This window comes from Sorex araneus, chromosome 5 (assembly GCF_027595985.1).
Source record: "Sorex araneus isolate mSorAra2 chromosome 5, mSorAra2.pri, whole genome shotgun sequence".
NCBI lineage: Eukaryota > Metazoa > Chordata > Mammalia > Eulipotyphla > Soricidae > Sorex > Sorex araneus.
The window spans coordinates 46,599,690-46,613,953 of record NC_073306.1 but is presented as its reverse complement, the minus strand read 5'-3'; the positions used below and the strand labels follow the sequence as shown (position 1 = coordinate 46,613,953).

Sequence of the window (14,264 nt, the reverse complement as noted above, 5' to 3'; positions counted from 1 at the left end):
CATGTGGCCCACCTGTTTGATTCCAAATACTATATATGGTCCCCTGAGAATGCAGGCTTCTCCAAATGCAGAGAGAACCCCTACACACATCCCAGCATTACATATGAAAGCATGAAAGTACATATCTCAAGTAGGGAGATGCTGGCGCCACGTGTGCTCAACCATGTGGGCACAAGCAACATATGGGCTTGGACAGCATATGTGCCCAAACCATCTCTCTTTAAAGAATGAGGAGGGGAGAGAGCAGGGTGCTTCCAATGCACATGGCACACAGAAATTCAATCCCATATGGTTCCCCAAGCCTGCCATGAGTAAGCCCTGCGCACCACTGGGTGTGGCCCAAAAACAAATAAACAAAACAGAGGAAAAAGAAAAATCTTAGAATTCAGACTGTCTGACAAACATCCTCCAAGTCCTCAACCAATTCAGTTCCAGTTATACTGTTCATTTCTGGGCTGCCATGCCTGTATTGAATCAAGCAAACTTCCGGTCACCTCTTCCTGTCAAGAGGAAAGAGATCAGAGATGTGGCTTCTAGTAGAAAAGATGGGGAAGCAGTACTCTCTTGCCTCAGAAAAGTGTCAGCACATCACCTTATTTGTTCTCAGAGTTTAGAGCCATGGGCTAGGAAGAGTGAAGGTTTTCAGTCTGAATCCTAACTATCCAACATTTACATGTTCTGTGACTTTAAAGGATTAATTTCCTTTGGCTTTAAAAAATAATATATATCTGGACTTAGTTAATAAAATACTAAAATACAGAAACCCAAAACCGAGAGGCTGCTAAGTGTGGTCACTCGACCTCATACCTCTTCATTCTCAGCAATGGAAAACAAATTATCTAATGCTTCCTTTTCAGCAGGTCTGACTTTAGGGGAGAGACTCTCCAAACAATAATAGTGAGTTTTGTTGAAATATTGAATGCAATCAAAGTGAAAGTAAAGTGAAATTTATTAGTTACACAGGCGGGGGGGGGGGGGGGGGGGACTAAGGGTAGGGGAGCTAGGGGCGTGGGGGTGTTAGGGGTGTGGGGGTGTGGGGTGGAGCTATACTGGGATTCTTGGTGGTGGAATATGTGCACTGGTGAAGGGATGGGTATTCGAGCATTGTAATAACTGAGACTTAAACCTGAAAACTTTGTAACTTTCCACATGGTGACTCAATAAAAAATTAAAAAAATATATAATATATATAAGGAAATAAAACAAAATACTTTTGGTTGCCTTTTTCTTTATTTTTTTGGGGGGAGGGTCACACCTGGCAGTGCTCAGGGATCACTCCTGGAGACCTCGGGGAACAATATTGGATGCCGAAGACAGACCCTGGCTTGGTCAAGTTCAAGGCAAGCACCCAATCTCCTGTATTTTCTTTCTTGGCCCTTTACGGTTGCCTTGAGGATTATATAAGACAAAACCATTTTCCAGGGTGGAGAATGTAGAGCACCTGCATGCAGGAGGCCCTGGGTTCCATTCCTGGAACCAGATTGTCCCTCCGGCATTACCAGGAGCAGCTCCAAAGCACCACAGGGTGTCACACAAAACCCAAAAACAACTACAGCAACATTAAAAAAAAAAAATCTTTCAGGACTGGATGCTAAAAGAAGGTAAAGTGACATGCATGATATCGTATCAGTAACTGTATTGTAAGCATCAATGTCTAAAAACTGTGTGTGGGGGGGGGTTGATTAAAAAAAAAAAAGAAAATAGTTTCTGACACAGAGGCAGACTTGGGGGACGAAGGAAACTAGGGACATTGGTGGAGGAAAGTAGACTCTGGTGAAGGAATTGGTGTTGAAACATTGTATACCTGAAAATAAATCAAGAATAACTTTGTAACTTTGTAATTCAAGGTGAGTCATTTAAAGAAAAACCTTACACTAGGAGAAAGCTCAACAAACTGGCTTGGCCTCGGCACCACAGGCACATCCTCTGGCACAGGCTAGGAGAAGTCCCTGAGTGCGGACGGTTTTCCCCGCTCCGGGAAACCCTCCCCCCCATTTTCCATAAGTCCGTAAGGCCAGAAACCATAGAAAAGTTTTCAAATTACTATTACTGGCCCCAGCAACTTTCCAAACTATTTTCCAGGTTATCGCCTCATTATGCCCGAGGCAACATAGAGGCTTTGAACAGTTAAATAATTTCCCCAAGGGGTTAAAACTCGAACCCAGAACCTCACCACCAGGAAAGGCTTGCAAACAAGCACGGATCAGAGAATGTTACAGCTTGCTCTAAAACACGTGACCAGTTATTGCCTGTACCCACCAGATCTTCTGACTCCAAATTGATAGGCCATAACTTATGAAGGTCTAATAAGACGCGCGTTTCATAAAACAGGATTTTGGGAGGCAAAAGAGATTCCAAAGCAGTCGGGGTCCCATCTTTGCCCCCAAAACAGTCGGAGTCCTGTCTTTGTCCCCATAGGGGACCATAAATCTTTTAAGCCTCACTTTCTTCATCCACGGAGCGGCGGAAGAGTTATTTACATCCTTAGCGTTCTCCCCCACACAAGTCCAGGGCAAAAGACACCCCCTGCTCAGGTAATGGCCCAAATCTCGATGGCTGAGGTTCATCCTCTCCGCCGCGCCGGCAATAGGGACGCGTCCCCTTTAAGGCGGCAGCTCGCCGGCGGCGGCGGCCGGAAGTGTTGAAGCCCGGCCTGGCGGCGGCGGTGGCGGTAGCAGCCGTGGCGGCTTCTGCGCATGCTCCGTCGCCCGCCCGCCCTGGCCGCTCGCCGCCCGCCCGCCCGACGGAGACGGTGAGGAGGGGGAGGGGTGGGCGCGCGGGCGCGGGCGCGGGGTGGGGTGGGGGCGGGGGGGCGGGCGCGGGGGCCGCGCGGCGGCCGGCGAGGGCGGGCGGGCGCGCAGGGGGCGGGGGGCTGCTGCCTCCGCGGGCGCCTCCCCACGCCCTGTGCGTGCCGCCGCCGCCGCCGGGGAGCGAGCGGACGTCGCGGCGCCGCGGGGGGGTGGGGGGACGCTGCCGCTGGGTCCGCCCGAGCAGCCGGGCCGCCCCCAGCGCGGCCGGCCGCGCTGCCCGGGCTCGGCCCCCGGCCGAGGGCGGGGGGGCCCCGCGAGCCCCGCACTGGAGGCCCCCGACGCCCCCGGGCCGAGGGGCCCGGAAGTCCTCGGTCGAGGGTCCAGGAGGGGCCGAGCGGCAGCGGATGGAGAGGGCCGGACGCCCGGGACCCCGGCGAGGGTCTGGGGATCCCGGACTAGTGCCGAGGCCTGGCTGGGGAGCACCGGGCCATTTGGATGCGTTGCTAGGGAGAGGCCTGGGTGTCGCCCAGGGAACGGGGGCATGATAGGAGAGGGGGACCCTGGTGCCCTTCCCGGAGGGAACTCCGCGGAGCCTGGACGGGGCATCTCGAACCGGAGTGAGCACCGGGAAGTCCTTGCCACCCCACGGAGCGCGAGAGGGCCTGTGGCCCCTGAGCCTGGGAGCAGCCCCACTTTCCCTCTCCAGGGCGTGGTGACAGCGCTGGGCGGTGGGAGCAGAGGACGGGGAAAGGGTGCGCCCGGGGGACGCGGGTGACACTGGTTTGCCCTGGAGGAGTGGGGCGGGCCACGGATGGGCCGTTCCGAGGGGTACAGGCTGTCGCATAGTAACGGGGACTGCGCTGGGCCAGCTGGGGTGTCCGGGCTGGGGGTATTGTTAGGGCCCGGGACTAGTGATTGAGGAGGGCAGCGCAGCGCACCCCTGCTTTCTGAAGTGCCAGCTGGGGGCCAGGTGAGGGGCAGCAGAAGGGAGACGGACTTTTCCCTGGAGAGGGAACCACAGACTTAGCTGTGACCTTGGGCCAGGGGACCGCAGGCTAGAGGCCTGGACTGACCGCCTGAGCGCATCCAGAAACCGCCCGCTGTACACACACGCTGTGGAGAGCTTTGGGAGTCTTGGGCTCTCGTAGGTGTCCCAGAACCCAGAAACGTCCCTTATGGAGGGCTAGGGGAAGGGGTGAGCAGATCATTCTAGACTCGGGGGATTGGCCTATGCTAATGTTTACCAAAGTGCATTTGGAGGATTTTAATTAAATTTTTGGACTGTCGCCCCATGTTTGTTAGCCTTTTTATCAGTTGTTCATGGCTACTGACTCGATAACTTTTTCATTCAGTCACTAATCAGCAGATTACTCGTTTTTACTTCAACGAACACATAGTGAATTGTAACTTGTAGTCAACTCCGTTGGATTGATTTGGGGCTCATTTTGGTCTTTCTCTAGGCTGTAGAGCCTAGTAGGATGAATCTTCAAAGAACTCTGTTATCTCATTGGTTCCCCCAAAATCTACATAGTGGTCTTCAACATATTACTTATCCTGAGCTTCATTTACTTTATTTCCCTTAAGGTGGTTTTATGTTTTTTAAAAAAAGCAGTTGGTTCTATGTTGCCTTCTTGTTGACTTCATTGCCTTTGGTAGCATTCTAGGTCACCTGCTTTATGGATGAGAAAAGAAAGGGGAGAGGGAAAAGAGGCTTTGGCCTCAAGTAAATACAATTTTAATTATTTCTTAATTTCTACACATGGCTGGAGAGAGTTCAGAGGCTGTGCAGCACATGCTTTGTATGCATGGGTTTGATTGTTCCCTGAGCACTGTCATGTGTGGCTGCTGAATGAAAGGGTAACTGCAGGACAGGAGAGATGAGAAGCAGGCAGATGACTCTGACTGTCCCCACATGCCCTGTCCCCACTAGCCCCACTAGGAGTGATTTTTGAGCACAGAGGAGTAAGCTGAGAACAGCAGGGAGTGGCCCCCAAATAAAAGAATCAACTGCACAGGGACCCCAGCTTAGTGGTAGAGCACTTGCCTGACATGGGAGTCTTGGCTGTCAGTCCCTGCACCTCAGGACAAACTCAAAAAAATAGACAATACACAGTTTACAAAAATTATAATCCAGTGAATGGGATAAATACATGAGGGGTTAGGAAATTTCAGGGTATATAGCATTTCTGTTCCTTTTCAACTACCAACTTTGATGTCCTTGTAACATGTGACACTTGGGCTTGTGGTTTTTAAACAGCTTCAGAACCTAATCTAGACTAGGTCAGATGTCCTTTGTTTAGTTTTCTGATAACTTCTGTGAGCAGTCAGGTGCTTACTTTCAAGGTGTCTTTCTAGTCTTTGAAAATAACTATAAAATATTTTTTCTTTTCATATAGATTGACATTTCCTTTATGTAGAATCAGTTTTGTGTGATCCCACAATGAATACTCTTCCATTAAATACCCGAAGGACCAACTCATCTTGCCTCAGGAGTTTCGTTGCTATAAACAAAAGCCACTTTTCACTTTACGCTTAGCTGAAAGAGATGACCTTGCAGGTAGCCAGTATAGTCTGTAGAGCTGGTTTCAGGTTACTTGCTAGAATATGGTATTTAGGGTAATAAGAGATGTTCAAACCCAAACTTACTTCTCTAAAGAATGTAAGAATTGCCATGTTGAATCAGACCTGTGTCTGACTGGCACAGAAAAATAATGTGAATGATTATAATTATCTTTTTTTTTTTTTTTATAAACTCAGGTTAGAGAAACATTCAAAATGTTTTACTTGGGTTCTGAAGTGTGGTAGGGATAAGGAGGAAACTTGAGTTCATATTTAGGAAAGAATCAAATATTAGTGATACTCATGATATTGTGGAGGGCCAGAGAGATAGTACAGCAGGCAGGGCATTTGCCTTGCATGCGGCTGACCTGAATTTAATCCCTGGTATCCCATACCATTCCATGTGGAACCCTGAGCACTGTCAGGAGTAACTGCTGAGCATTGCCAGGTGTGACCCAAAACCGAATCAAAAAGTTGTAGAAAGGAGTCAGTGTAGAAGATTGAAACTACAAGGATTCTGGGCTGGAAATGTAGTATAGAGGGTAAAGCGCTTACCTTGTATATGGCCCACACTGGTTCGATGCTCAGCACTGCATATGGTCCCATGAGCACAACCTAGTATAGCCCCTGAGCCCTGCTGGGTATGCCTCCCTAATAGCCCCCTCACACACACAAAAAAACAACAACTTAGAAGCATCTTTCCAATTCTGCTATGTAACACATTAATTTACATGTTATTAAATTAAGAAATTAAAAGCCTATTTTTTTTAATATGCTGAACTATTATGTGGCCCAGAGTATGGCACAGTAGTGGAATATATATATACCTCATGTAAGAACCCCTGGGTTCATTTCCCAGCACCCCTCAAAAACAATTATGTAATAGTAAAAGAACACGAGTTGACAGTAAACACATATTCAACAAATGTTGCTACAGTTATTTTTAACTCAGCCTATGTTTCTACCGTTCAAATTTTGAAGATATTCATTGGTCCTATTATTCTAGGATTTGATGGCATATTTATGCTTTATCATGTCCCTTTTTCACTTTCTCTTCAAAGATCTAATTGTTTTGGTTCTGATACTGGCAGTCAGCCAAACCAGTCCATTGATTCTTTTTTCCCCCCCTCCTAGTTTTTTGTTTTGTTTTTCTTTTTTGAGCCACACCCAGGGGTGCTCAGGTATAACTTCTGGTAAAGCTCAGGGGACCATTTGAAATACCAAGGATTGAGCTTGAGTCAGGAAACATAGGAGCAGATTTGAAAGGGATTCTGAGTTCAATTTAAGATATGTAAAAGAGAACATAAGAGGGGCCGGGATGATAGTCCAGTGAATAAGGTATTTGCCTTAGTTTGACGTGGCCAACAGGTGCCCAATACCTGGCATCTCATATGGCCCCCTGAACTTTGCCACGAGTGACCCCTGAACGTGGAGCCAGGAGTAAACTGTAAGCACATTTGGGTGTAGCCCAAACACTCCTCCCCAGCCAAAATAAAAGTCTTTTTTTTTTTAAAGAGGCTTTTGGAAAGTGTAGAGTTCATGAAAATACTTGTGTGTGAGATTCATAAAGAACAGAAGTATAAGTCAGATATGTGAAGTTTTAAGTGTTTTTTTTTCTTTTTTGGGTCACACCCAGCAATGCACAGGGGTCACTCCTGGCTCATGCACTCAGGAATCACCCCTAGCGGTGCTCAGGGGACCATATGGGATGCTGGGATTTGAACCCGGGTCGGCTGCGTGCAAGGCAAACGCCCTACCCGCTGTGCTATCACTCCAGCCCCCCAGTTTTAAGTGTTTAAATGAATACATCAAAGTCAAATGTACATGAAAGTCAAATGATCTAACATTTGTCAGATTCTGTCATGAGCAGGGCTGTGGGAGACAAAAATATTTAAATTTTTTGCTTTTGGGCCACACTCAGTTGTGTTCAGCGGTTACTCCTGGTGGTGCACGGGGGACCATATGGGATGCTGGGAATTGAACCTAGATTGGCTGTGTGCAAGGCAAGTGCCCTACACAATATTTTCAGAGAAGTAGTACTTGTTCTCACAGAGTATAATGCGGTTATGGAAATGTCTGCAGCAAAGAGCATTAGTGTAATAAACACTGAAGGAGCACTACAAGCCAACTAATGGAGAAAATGACATGGGGCCTGGAGATACAGCTTAGTGGTAGAGCATTTGCCTTGCGCAGGACCCTGGGTTTGATCCTCAGCACCATTTATACACACAAAAGACAGTGATAGAAAGGGAAAGAGGGTCTGGAGCACTAGTATATCAGGTAAGGCGCTTGCTTTGCACATGGCAGACCTGGATTCTATCCCCAGAACCCCATATGGTCCCCCAAGCCCGCCCTGAGCAGGAGTAAGCCCCAACAATAACAACAATAACAAAAACGAAAAAAAAAAAAAAAAGAGGAAAGAAATAAAATTACTTCTTCAATGGCATCTTGGTAGAGATGGCACTGGGCTTTAAACTGGACCTTGAAGGGAGAAGCAGGTGAAATAAAAGGAGTTTGGGGTTTAGGGCATAATAAGGGTATAGATACCTGAAAGTACATACTATATATTCAGAATGCAGTGGATGTTGATGTGATTGGAACTATAGATTCTTTGGGTACTAAGTTAGAAAAATATTTCAGAGCAAAATAAGAGACTGAGTGCTATGTTTAAATATATATATTACAGGCAATTCTATGACAGAGCTGAGATGTGGATTAGGTTGGTTGGTTACTAGTTGCACCTTCAAATCGCATCTATCAGTCAAGTCACCTACTCTATTCAGCACAGTCCTGTCTTCACATACAATCTGTCACTGTCACTGTCATCCCGTTGCTCATAGATTTGCTTGAGCGGGCACCAGTAACGTCTCTCATTGTGAGACTTATTTGTTACTGTTTTTGGCATATCCAATATGCCACGGGTAGCTTGCCAGGCTCTGCCGTGCAGGCGCGATACTCTCGGTAGCTTGCCAGGCTCTCTGAGAGGGGCAGAGGAATCAAACCTGGGTTGGCCTCATGAAAGGCGAATGCCCTACCGCTGTGCTATCGCTCCAGCCCCTCACATACAATATCTAAGTAAATACAGTGCTCTAATACAGTGCTCTGTTTTTTGTTTTTGTTTTTCTTTTTTTTCAATTGTGGGGACTAACAGCTACAAAATATCCTGGGGCCCTTTGGGTTTTCATAAACTCCAGAAAAGGTGGGCCAGAGAGATAATACAGGGCTAAGGGGCTGGAGTGATAAGACTGTGGGTAGGGGCACTTGCATTACATGTGGTGGACCTGAGTTTGATCCCTGGCATCCCATATGGTCCTCTGAGCCCACCAGAAGTGATTCCTGAGTGCAGAGCCAGGAGTATCCTTGAGCACCATCAGGTGTGGCCCCAAAATAAAACAGGAGTTAAGTTGCTTTTTTGTGTTCTGTCAACCTGAGTTTGATCCCCAGGAGGCACTGTAAATGGTCTCCCAAGTGAGCTGGAAGTGAGCCCTGAGTACCACTGGGTATGGCTCAAGACCAAAAAAATAAAAGCTTCAGACAATGATTTGAATTACATATTTTGCCCCACCAATCAAAAGTTATTTTTATTCCTTCTCTATATCCTCCTTATTTCCCCCCCCCACTCCCCCACCCAGGGGGACCATGTGATCTTGGGGATGGGACTGGGAATGGCGACATGCAAGGCAATTGTCTTAACCCCTTTACTATCTCCAACCCCATCTCTTCTGCCTTTGTTTTTGCTTGTGGATGTGATGACTGGGGGTTGCACAGCCTGCATGGCTGCGGTGCTTGTTCACAGGCTTACCAGCATATTTTTATTATTTATTTATTTATTTTGCTTTTTGGGTCACACCCGGTGATGCACAGGGGTTACTCCTGGCTTTGCACTCAGGAATTACTCCTAGCGGTGCTCAGGGGACCATATGGGATGCTGGGATTTGAACCCGGGTTGGCCGCGTGCAAGGCAAACGCCCTACCTGCTATGCTATTGCTCCAGCCCCCTTACCAGCATATTTTTAGTTGAGACACACAAGTTCTAGTTGTGGGCTGGGGAGATAGCTCAAAGCACTAGAGCTCATGTCTTGCACCAGACCACAAGTTCTATGCACTGCATCACATGCTTCTGACCCAACACCATTGTATATAGCTCCATAGGGCCCCAAATACCACAGGTTTGGCCCTGGTGACTGCCAAGCACTTTCAGGGTGTCCCTGTGGGCCTTAGCACGCAGCATCACATCATAAGGCCCAAGCATCGAACCCTCTGTGCAGTTTGGCTGAGAATGACTAGGAGTGGCCCGGGGACCCTGAACGCTGTTTGGGAGGCTCCCCTCCCCGCATGAAAAGCTATGATTGTAGTGCTCACTGGGGAATCACTAAAGTGCTCCTGGCAGTGGTGCTCACGTACCCTTTAGCTGGATGCTCATGGGTACACCTTTTTCTTTTTTTTTTTTTTTTTTGCTTTTTGGGTCACACCCGGCGATGCATAGGGGTTACTCCTGGCTCTGCACTCAGGAATTACCCCTGGCCGTGCTCAGGGGACCATATAGGATGCTGGGATTTGAGCCCAGGTCGGCCGTGTGCAAGGCAAACGCCTTACCCGCTGTGCTATCTCTCCAGCCCCGGGTACACCTTTTTCATGTTATTCACACATACCTGACTCTGACTCTGGCGCAGTCAGCTGTTGCTTGCAACACCAGGAATCACAGATAACAGAGCTCACACGTAGTGCATCTGGGATTTGAACTCATGATTATATACTTGCAAGGCAGGCAATCTAAACCCCAGTACCCCTGCTTTCAGTTACTTATTGTTTTTCCTTCAGCCTAACGCTCTCCCAACTGAGATATTTCGACTGCCATTATTTATTTATTTGTTTGTTTGTTTGGAGGCTACACCAGGCAGTGCTCAGGGCTTATTTCTGGCTCTGTGTTCAGGGGACCACTCCTGAAGGAGTTTGGGGCACCAGGGATTGAACCTGGGTTTGTTGTGTGCAAGGCAAGCACCTTACCCATTGTACTATCTCTCTAGCCCTAGTTACTTTATTTAAAAAAAAAAAAGAGAGAGAGGGACGACCAGAACAATGGTACAGGGGGTAGGGTGTGTACCTTGCAGGCATATGACCCTGGTTCAATCCCTGGCATCTCCCCGGTATCCCATATGGTACCCCCAGCACCACCAGGACTAATTCCTGAGTGCAGAGTCAGGAGTAATCCCCAAGCATTAAGCCTACCCAAAAAGCCAAAAAAAAGGAGGGGTGTGTGGTTTGGGTCATACCTGCCTGTGCTCAGGATTTACTCCTGTGTTCAGGGATCACTCCTGCTGGTACCCAGGGGATTATATGCAGTGTTGAGGACCAAACCCAGGTCAGCCAGCCACATGGAAGGCAAGTGCCTTACCCACTATTCTGTCTCTCCAACTCCTGCTTTTATTTTATTTTAAATTTTTGGTTATTTATTTTTTTGGGGGGTACATCTAATAGCACTCAGTGCTTACTCCTAGCTCAACTCTTAGAGAGAACACTCCCAGCAGTGTCAGAGGACCATATAGGGTACCAGGGATTGAACCAGAGTCAGCTGTGTGCAAAGCAAGCACCTTACCCACTGTACTATTGCTCTGGCCCATCCTGCTTTTACTTACTTTAGAATCAGGAAACATCATTGTTTCCTGATCATAGGAAACACTCGTTTCCCAACAAATTGTTTAAGGGAAATGTCTGGTGAGATAATCTCTTCATTTAGTCTGAGGCAAAGACGTATTAAGTAATTTCTAGAGACATCACAAATGAACTCAGTACTAGAACATGTTCATTGCATTGTATGAATCCCTAGGTTTGAGTCTAAAGGAAAGAAAATTAAAAACAATAAAAGCAGCACTAAAAAAGAAATTAAAAACAATAGTTCATAGAGGTCATACAATTAGATTCAGCATTTGTTAACTACTACACAATGATGCAAGTTATCTTTTTTTTCTCACACAGCATAATTCAGTTGGCAAGTAGAGACTAGATACTTTGTTAAGTACTTACAAAGGACAGAACACTTGATGAGATTGCATTTGAAATAGATATGATTCCTTGGGGCTGGAGTGATAGCACAGCGGGTAGGGTGTTTGCCTTGCATGCGGCTGACACTGGTTCCATTCTCAGCATCCCATATGGTCCCCTGAGCACTGCCAGGGGTAATTCCTGAGTGCAGAGACAGGAGTAACCCCTGTGCATTGCCGGGTGTGACCCAAAAAAAGCAAAAAATAAATAAAAGGAAATAGATATGATTCCCACTTTCTAGGTTTGTACTATCTGGGATGGAACGATCAGTATGCCAAAGACTAGCTCTATTGGGTTTGTTGTTGTTGTTGTTTCTTGTTTTGGGGCCACACTGCCTATATTCAGGGGTCACTACTCCTCACTCTACACTCAGGAATTACTCCTGTCAGTACTCATGTGACCATATGGGATGCTGGGGCAAGTTGCCTTCCCACTCTGCTATCACTCGAGCCCTAAACCAACTCTCAAAAAAAAAAAAAAAATCCTGGGGGCTGGAGAGATAGCACAGAGAATAGGATGCTTTCCTTGCATGCGATTGACCCAGATTCAATCCCCAGAACCCCATATGGTTCTTGAGCACTGCCAGGTGTTGCCAAAAAGACAAACCCCCCCAAAAAAAATAACCTGATTTGTAGTGCTTGCCAGTTTCTGTGGATCTCACTATCACTAATTTTGAATAACCAACGTGATTGTCACTAAACAAGAAGTTTGGAAGAGATGAGCACTGTCAGTTTCAGGAGCTGGTAAAAAGCTGACTCCAGCACACCACAGGATGAATCACACATACCGAGAAAAACCTAGAATCACCAATGAATACTACAGCATTTCTGGCACTATACATCTTTATTAGTCTTTTCTTTTTCTTTCTTTCTTTCTTTCTTTCTTTCTTTCTTTCTTTCTTTCTTTCTTTCTTTCTTTCTTTCTTTCTTTCTTTCTTTCTTTCTTTTTTTTTTCTTTTTGGGTCCGCCCAGCAATGCACAGGGGTTACTCCTGGCTTTGCACTCAGGAAATACTCCTGGCAGTGCTCAGAGGACCATATGGGATGCTGGGATTCGAATCCGGTTTGCCTGCATACGAGGCAAATGCCCTACCCGCTGTGCTATCGATCCAGCCTCTTTATCATTCCTTTCATATAGTTCCTGCCTTTTTCAGAGGATCTTTATGGCACTACTTTTTTTTTTTTTAGACCATACCCAACAGTGCTCAGGGATTACTTCTTGCAGGCGTGGGGTATAGGGATTGAACCCTGGTGGGCCTTGGTAAAACAGGAGCCCTACCCTGTACTCTGCCAGTCCTCCAGTATGCTCTTGAAATTGATAGTCATTACTCTTTGACTTGTATCCTATAGTTGCCATCTTTGAAAGCAAACAAAGTTACTAGTGAGTTCCTCTGTGGTTTTTAAATTTCTAAATGAATTACAAAGTTACTCCAGCTTGAGTTTCTGGCATACAATGAGTTCTTGTTTCTAACTGCAGCCCCCGCTCTCTGACTACATGTGAAAGATGGCCAATGCGGAAGTGAGTGTCCCAGTGGGGGATGTGGTTGTGCTACCCACTGAAGGAAATGAAGGGGAGAACCCTGAAGATACTAAAACCCAAGTGATCTTGCAGTTACAACCTGTGCAGCAAGGGTAAGTGATAACAGATTTGAGTTTTCTGTAAATCTTAGGAGACTTATAGGATGGGAAAATGAGAACTTCATGATTATTTAGCTCAGTAGAACATTCAGCATTCATCTCACATCTGTCTGAATTTTCATCTCTATAATTTATTGGGTCTGTGTCATTCCTTATTGCAACAATTAGCCTCTCTCCCTGATCCCCACTGTGAACTTCATGAGGGTAAGTTACATGATTGTATCATTTTATTTGTTAATAAATACTACAAAGAAGCCCATTGTAAGTACCCATCACCAGCAAAACTGCAGACGTTAGTACGTATCTGTCAAAGAAAGGGTTTTGGTTTTTTTTTTTTTTTTTTGCTTTTTGGGTCACACCTGGCGATGCACAGGGGTTACTCCTGGCTCTGCACTCAGGAATTACCCCTGACCGTGCTCAGGGGACCATATGGGATGCTGGAATTTGAACCCGGGTTGGCCGCGTTCAAGGCAAACGCCCTACCCGCTGTGCTATCTCTCCAGCCCCAGAAAGGTTTTTTTTTTAAAGAGATGCTATACCTAGCAGTGCTCAGGGCTTACCCCTGGTTGTGCACTAAGGGATCACTCCTGTTGGGTTTCCCAAGCTTAGATAGGGTGCAGGGGATCAACCGGGGTCGACCTCGTGCGAGGCAAGTGTCCTACCTGCTGTACCTGCTCCAGCCAAGAATTTTTTTTTTAAGTGCTGGGGATCAAACCATTGACTCGTATCCCTGACTCAGTAGGATTTTTTTAGCTTTTTTTTTTGCCTTTTGCCACACTCTGTTCTGTGCTCAGGGGTCATACCTGGTGGTGCTAGGGGACCATGTGCAGTGCCAGGATTTGAATCAGAGTTGCAGCTGTAGCACCATACTAGGAAAGCACCTTGACCTTTGTGCTATCTCTCTAGCTCCAAGCTTTTTCAGTATAACCATAGTTTCCTGAACATTTCTGAATATCCTTAAACATAAAGGAATTATTCTAAGGATTTATAAGGAGAAATCATAAATAATTCCTGAAATAACCATAGATTAATATTTTTTGGGAGGGCACTAACAAAATACTTATGTATATTCAGATCCACTTGTTTGGAAATAATCATTTGTTTATTTATTCTGGGCTGTGGAGTCACACCTGGCAGTGTTCAGAGGTTACTGGGGCTCTTTGCTTAGGAGTGACTACCGGTGGTGCAGGGGACCGTGTAATTCCAGAGGTTGAATTTGGGCCTTCCACATGCTCTAGCTCCTTTAGTTATTTCCCTGACCTTAGGTGTTTTATTTT

The 14,264-nt window shown here is 46.5% G+C and overlaps 1 protein-coding gene across 4 annotated transcripts in view; it reads left to right on the top strand.

Annotated features, from left to right (window-relative positions):
- Positions 1-2,662: 2,662 nt before the first annotated feature.
- GMEB1 (glucocorticoid modulatory element binding protein 1) overlaps positions 2,663-14,264 on the top strand; it is a 37,677-nt gene continuing 26,075 nt past the window's right edge. For 2 of the 4 annotated variants that reach the window (XM_055140260.1, XM_055140257.1), the window contains exons 1-2: positions 2,665-2,752; positions 12,827-12,981. In XM_055140260.1, coding sequence (XP_054996235.1) covers positions 12,854-12,981 — 128 coding nt within the window. In that variant the 5' untranslated portion in view covers positions 2,665-2,752; positions 12,827-12,853. Of the gene's footprint in view, positions 2,753-3,534; positions 3,895-12,826; positions 12,982-14,264 lie in introns of those variants that run through there. The other 2 variants (XM_055140259.1, XM_055140258.1) reach the window with 2 other exon arrangements.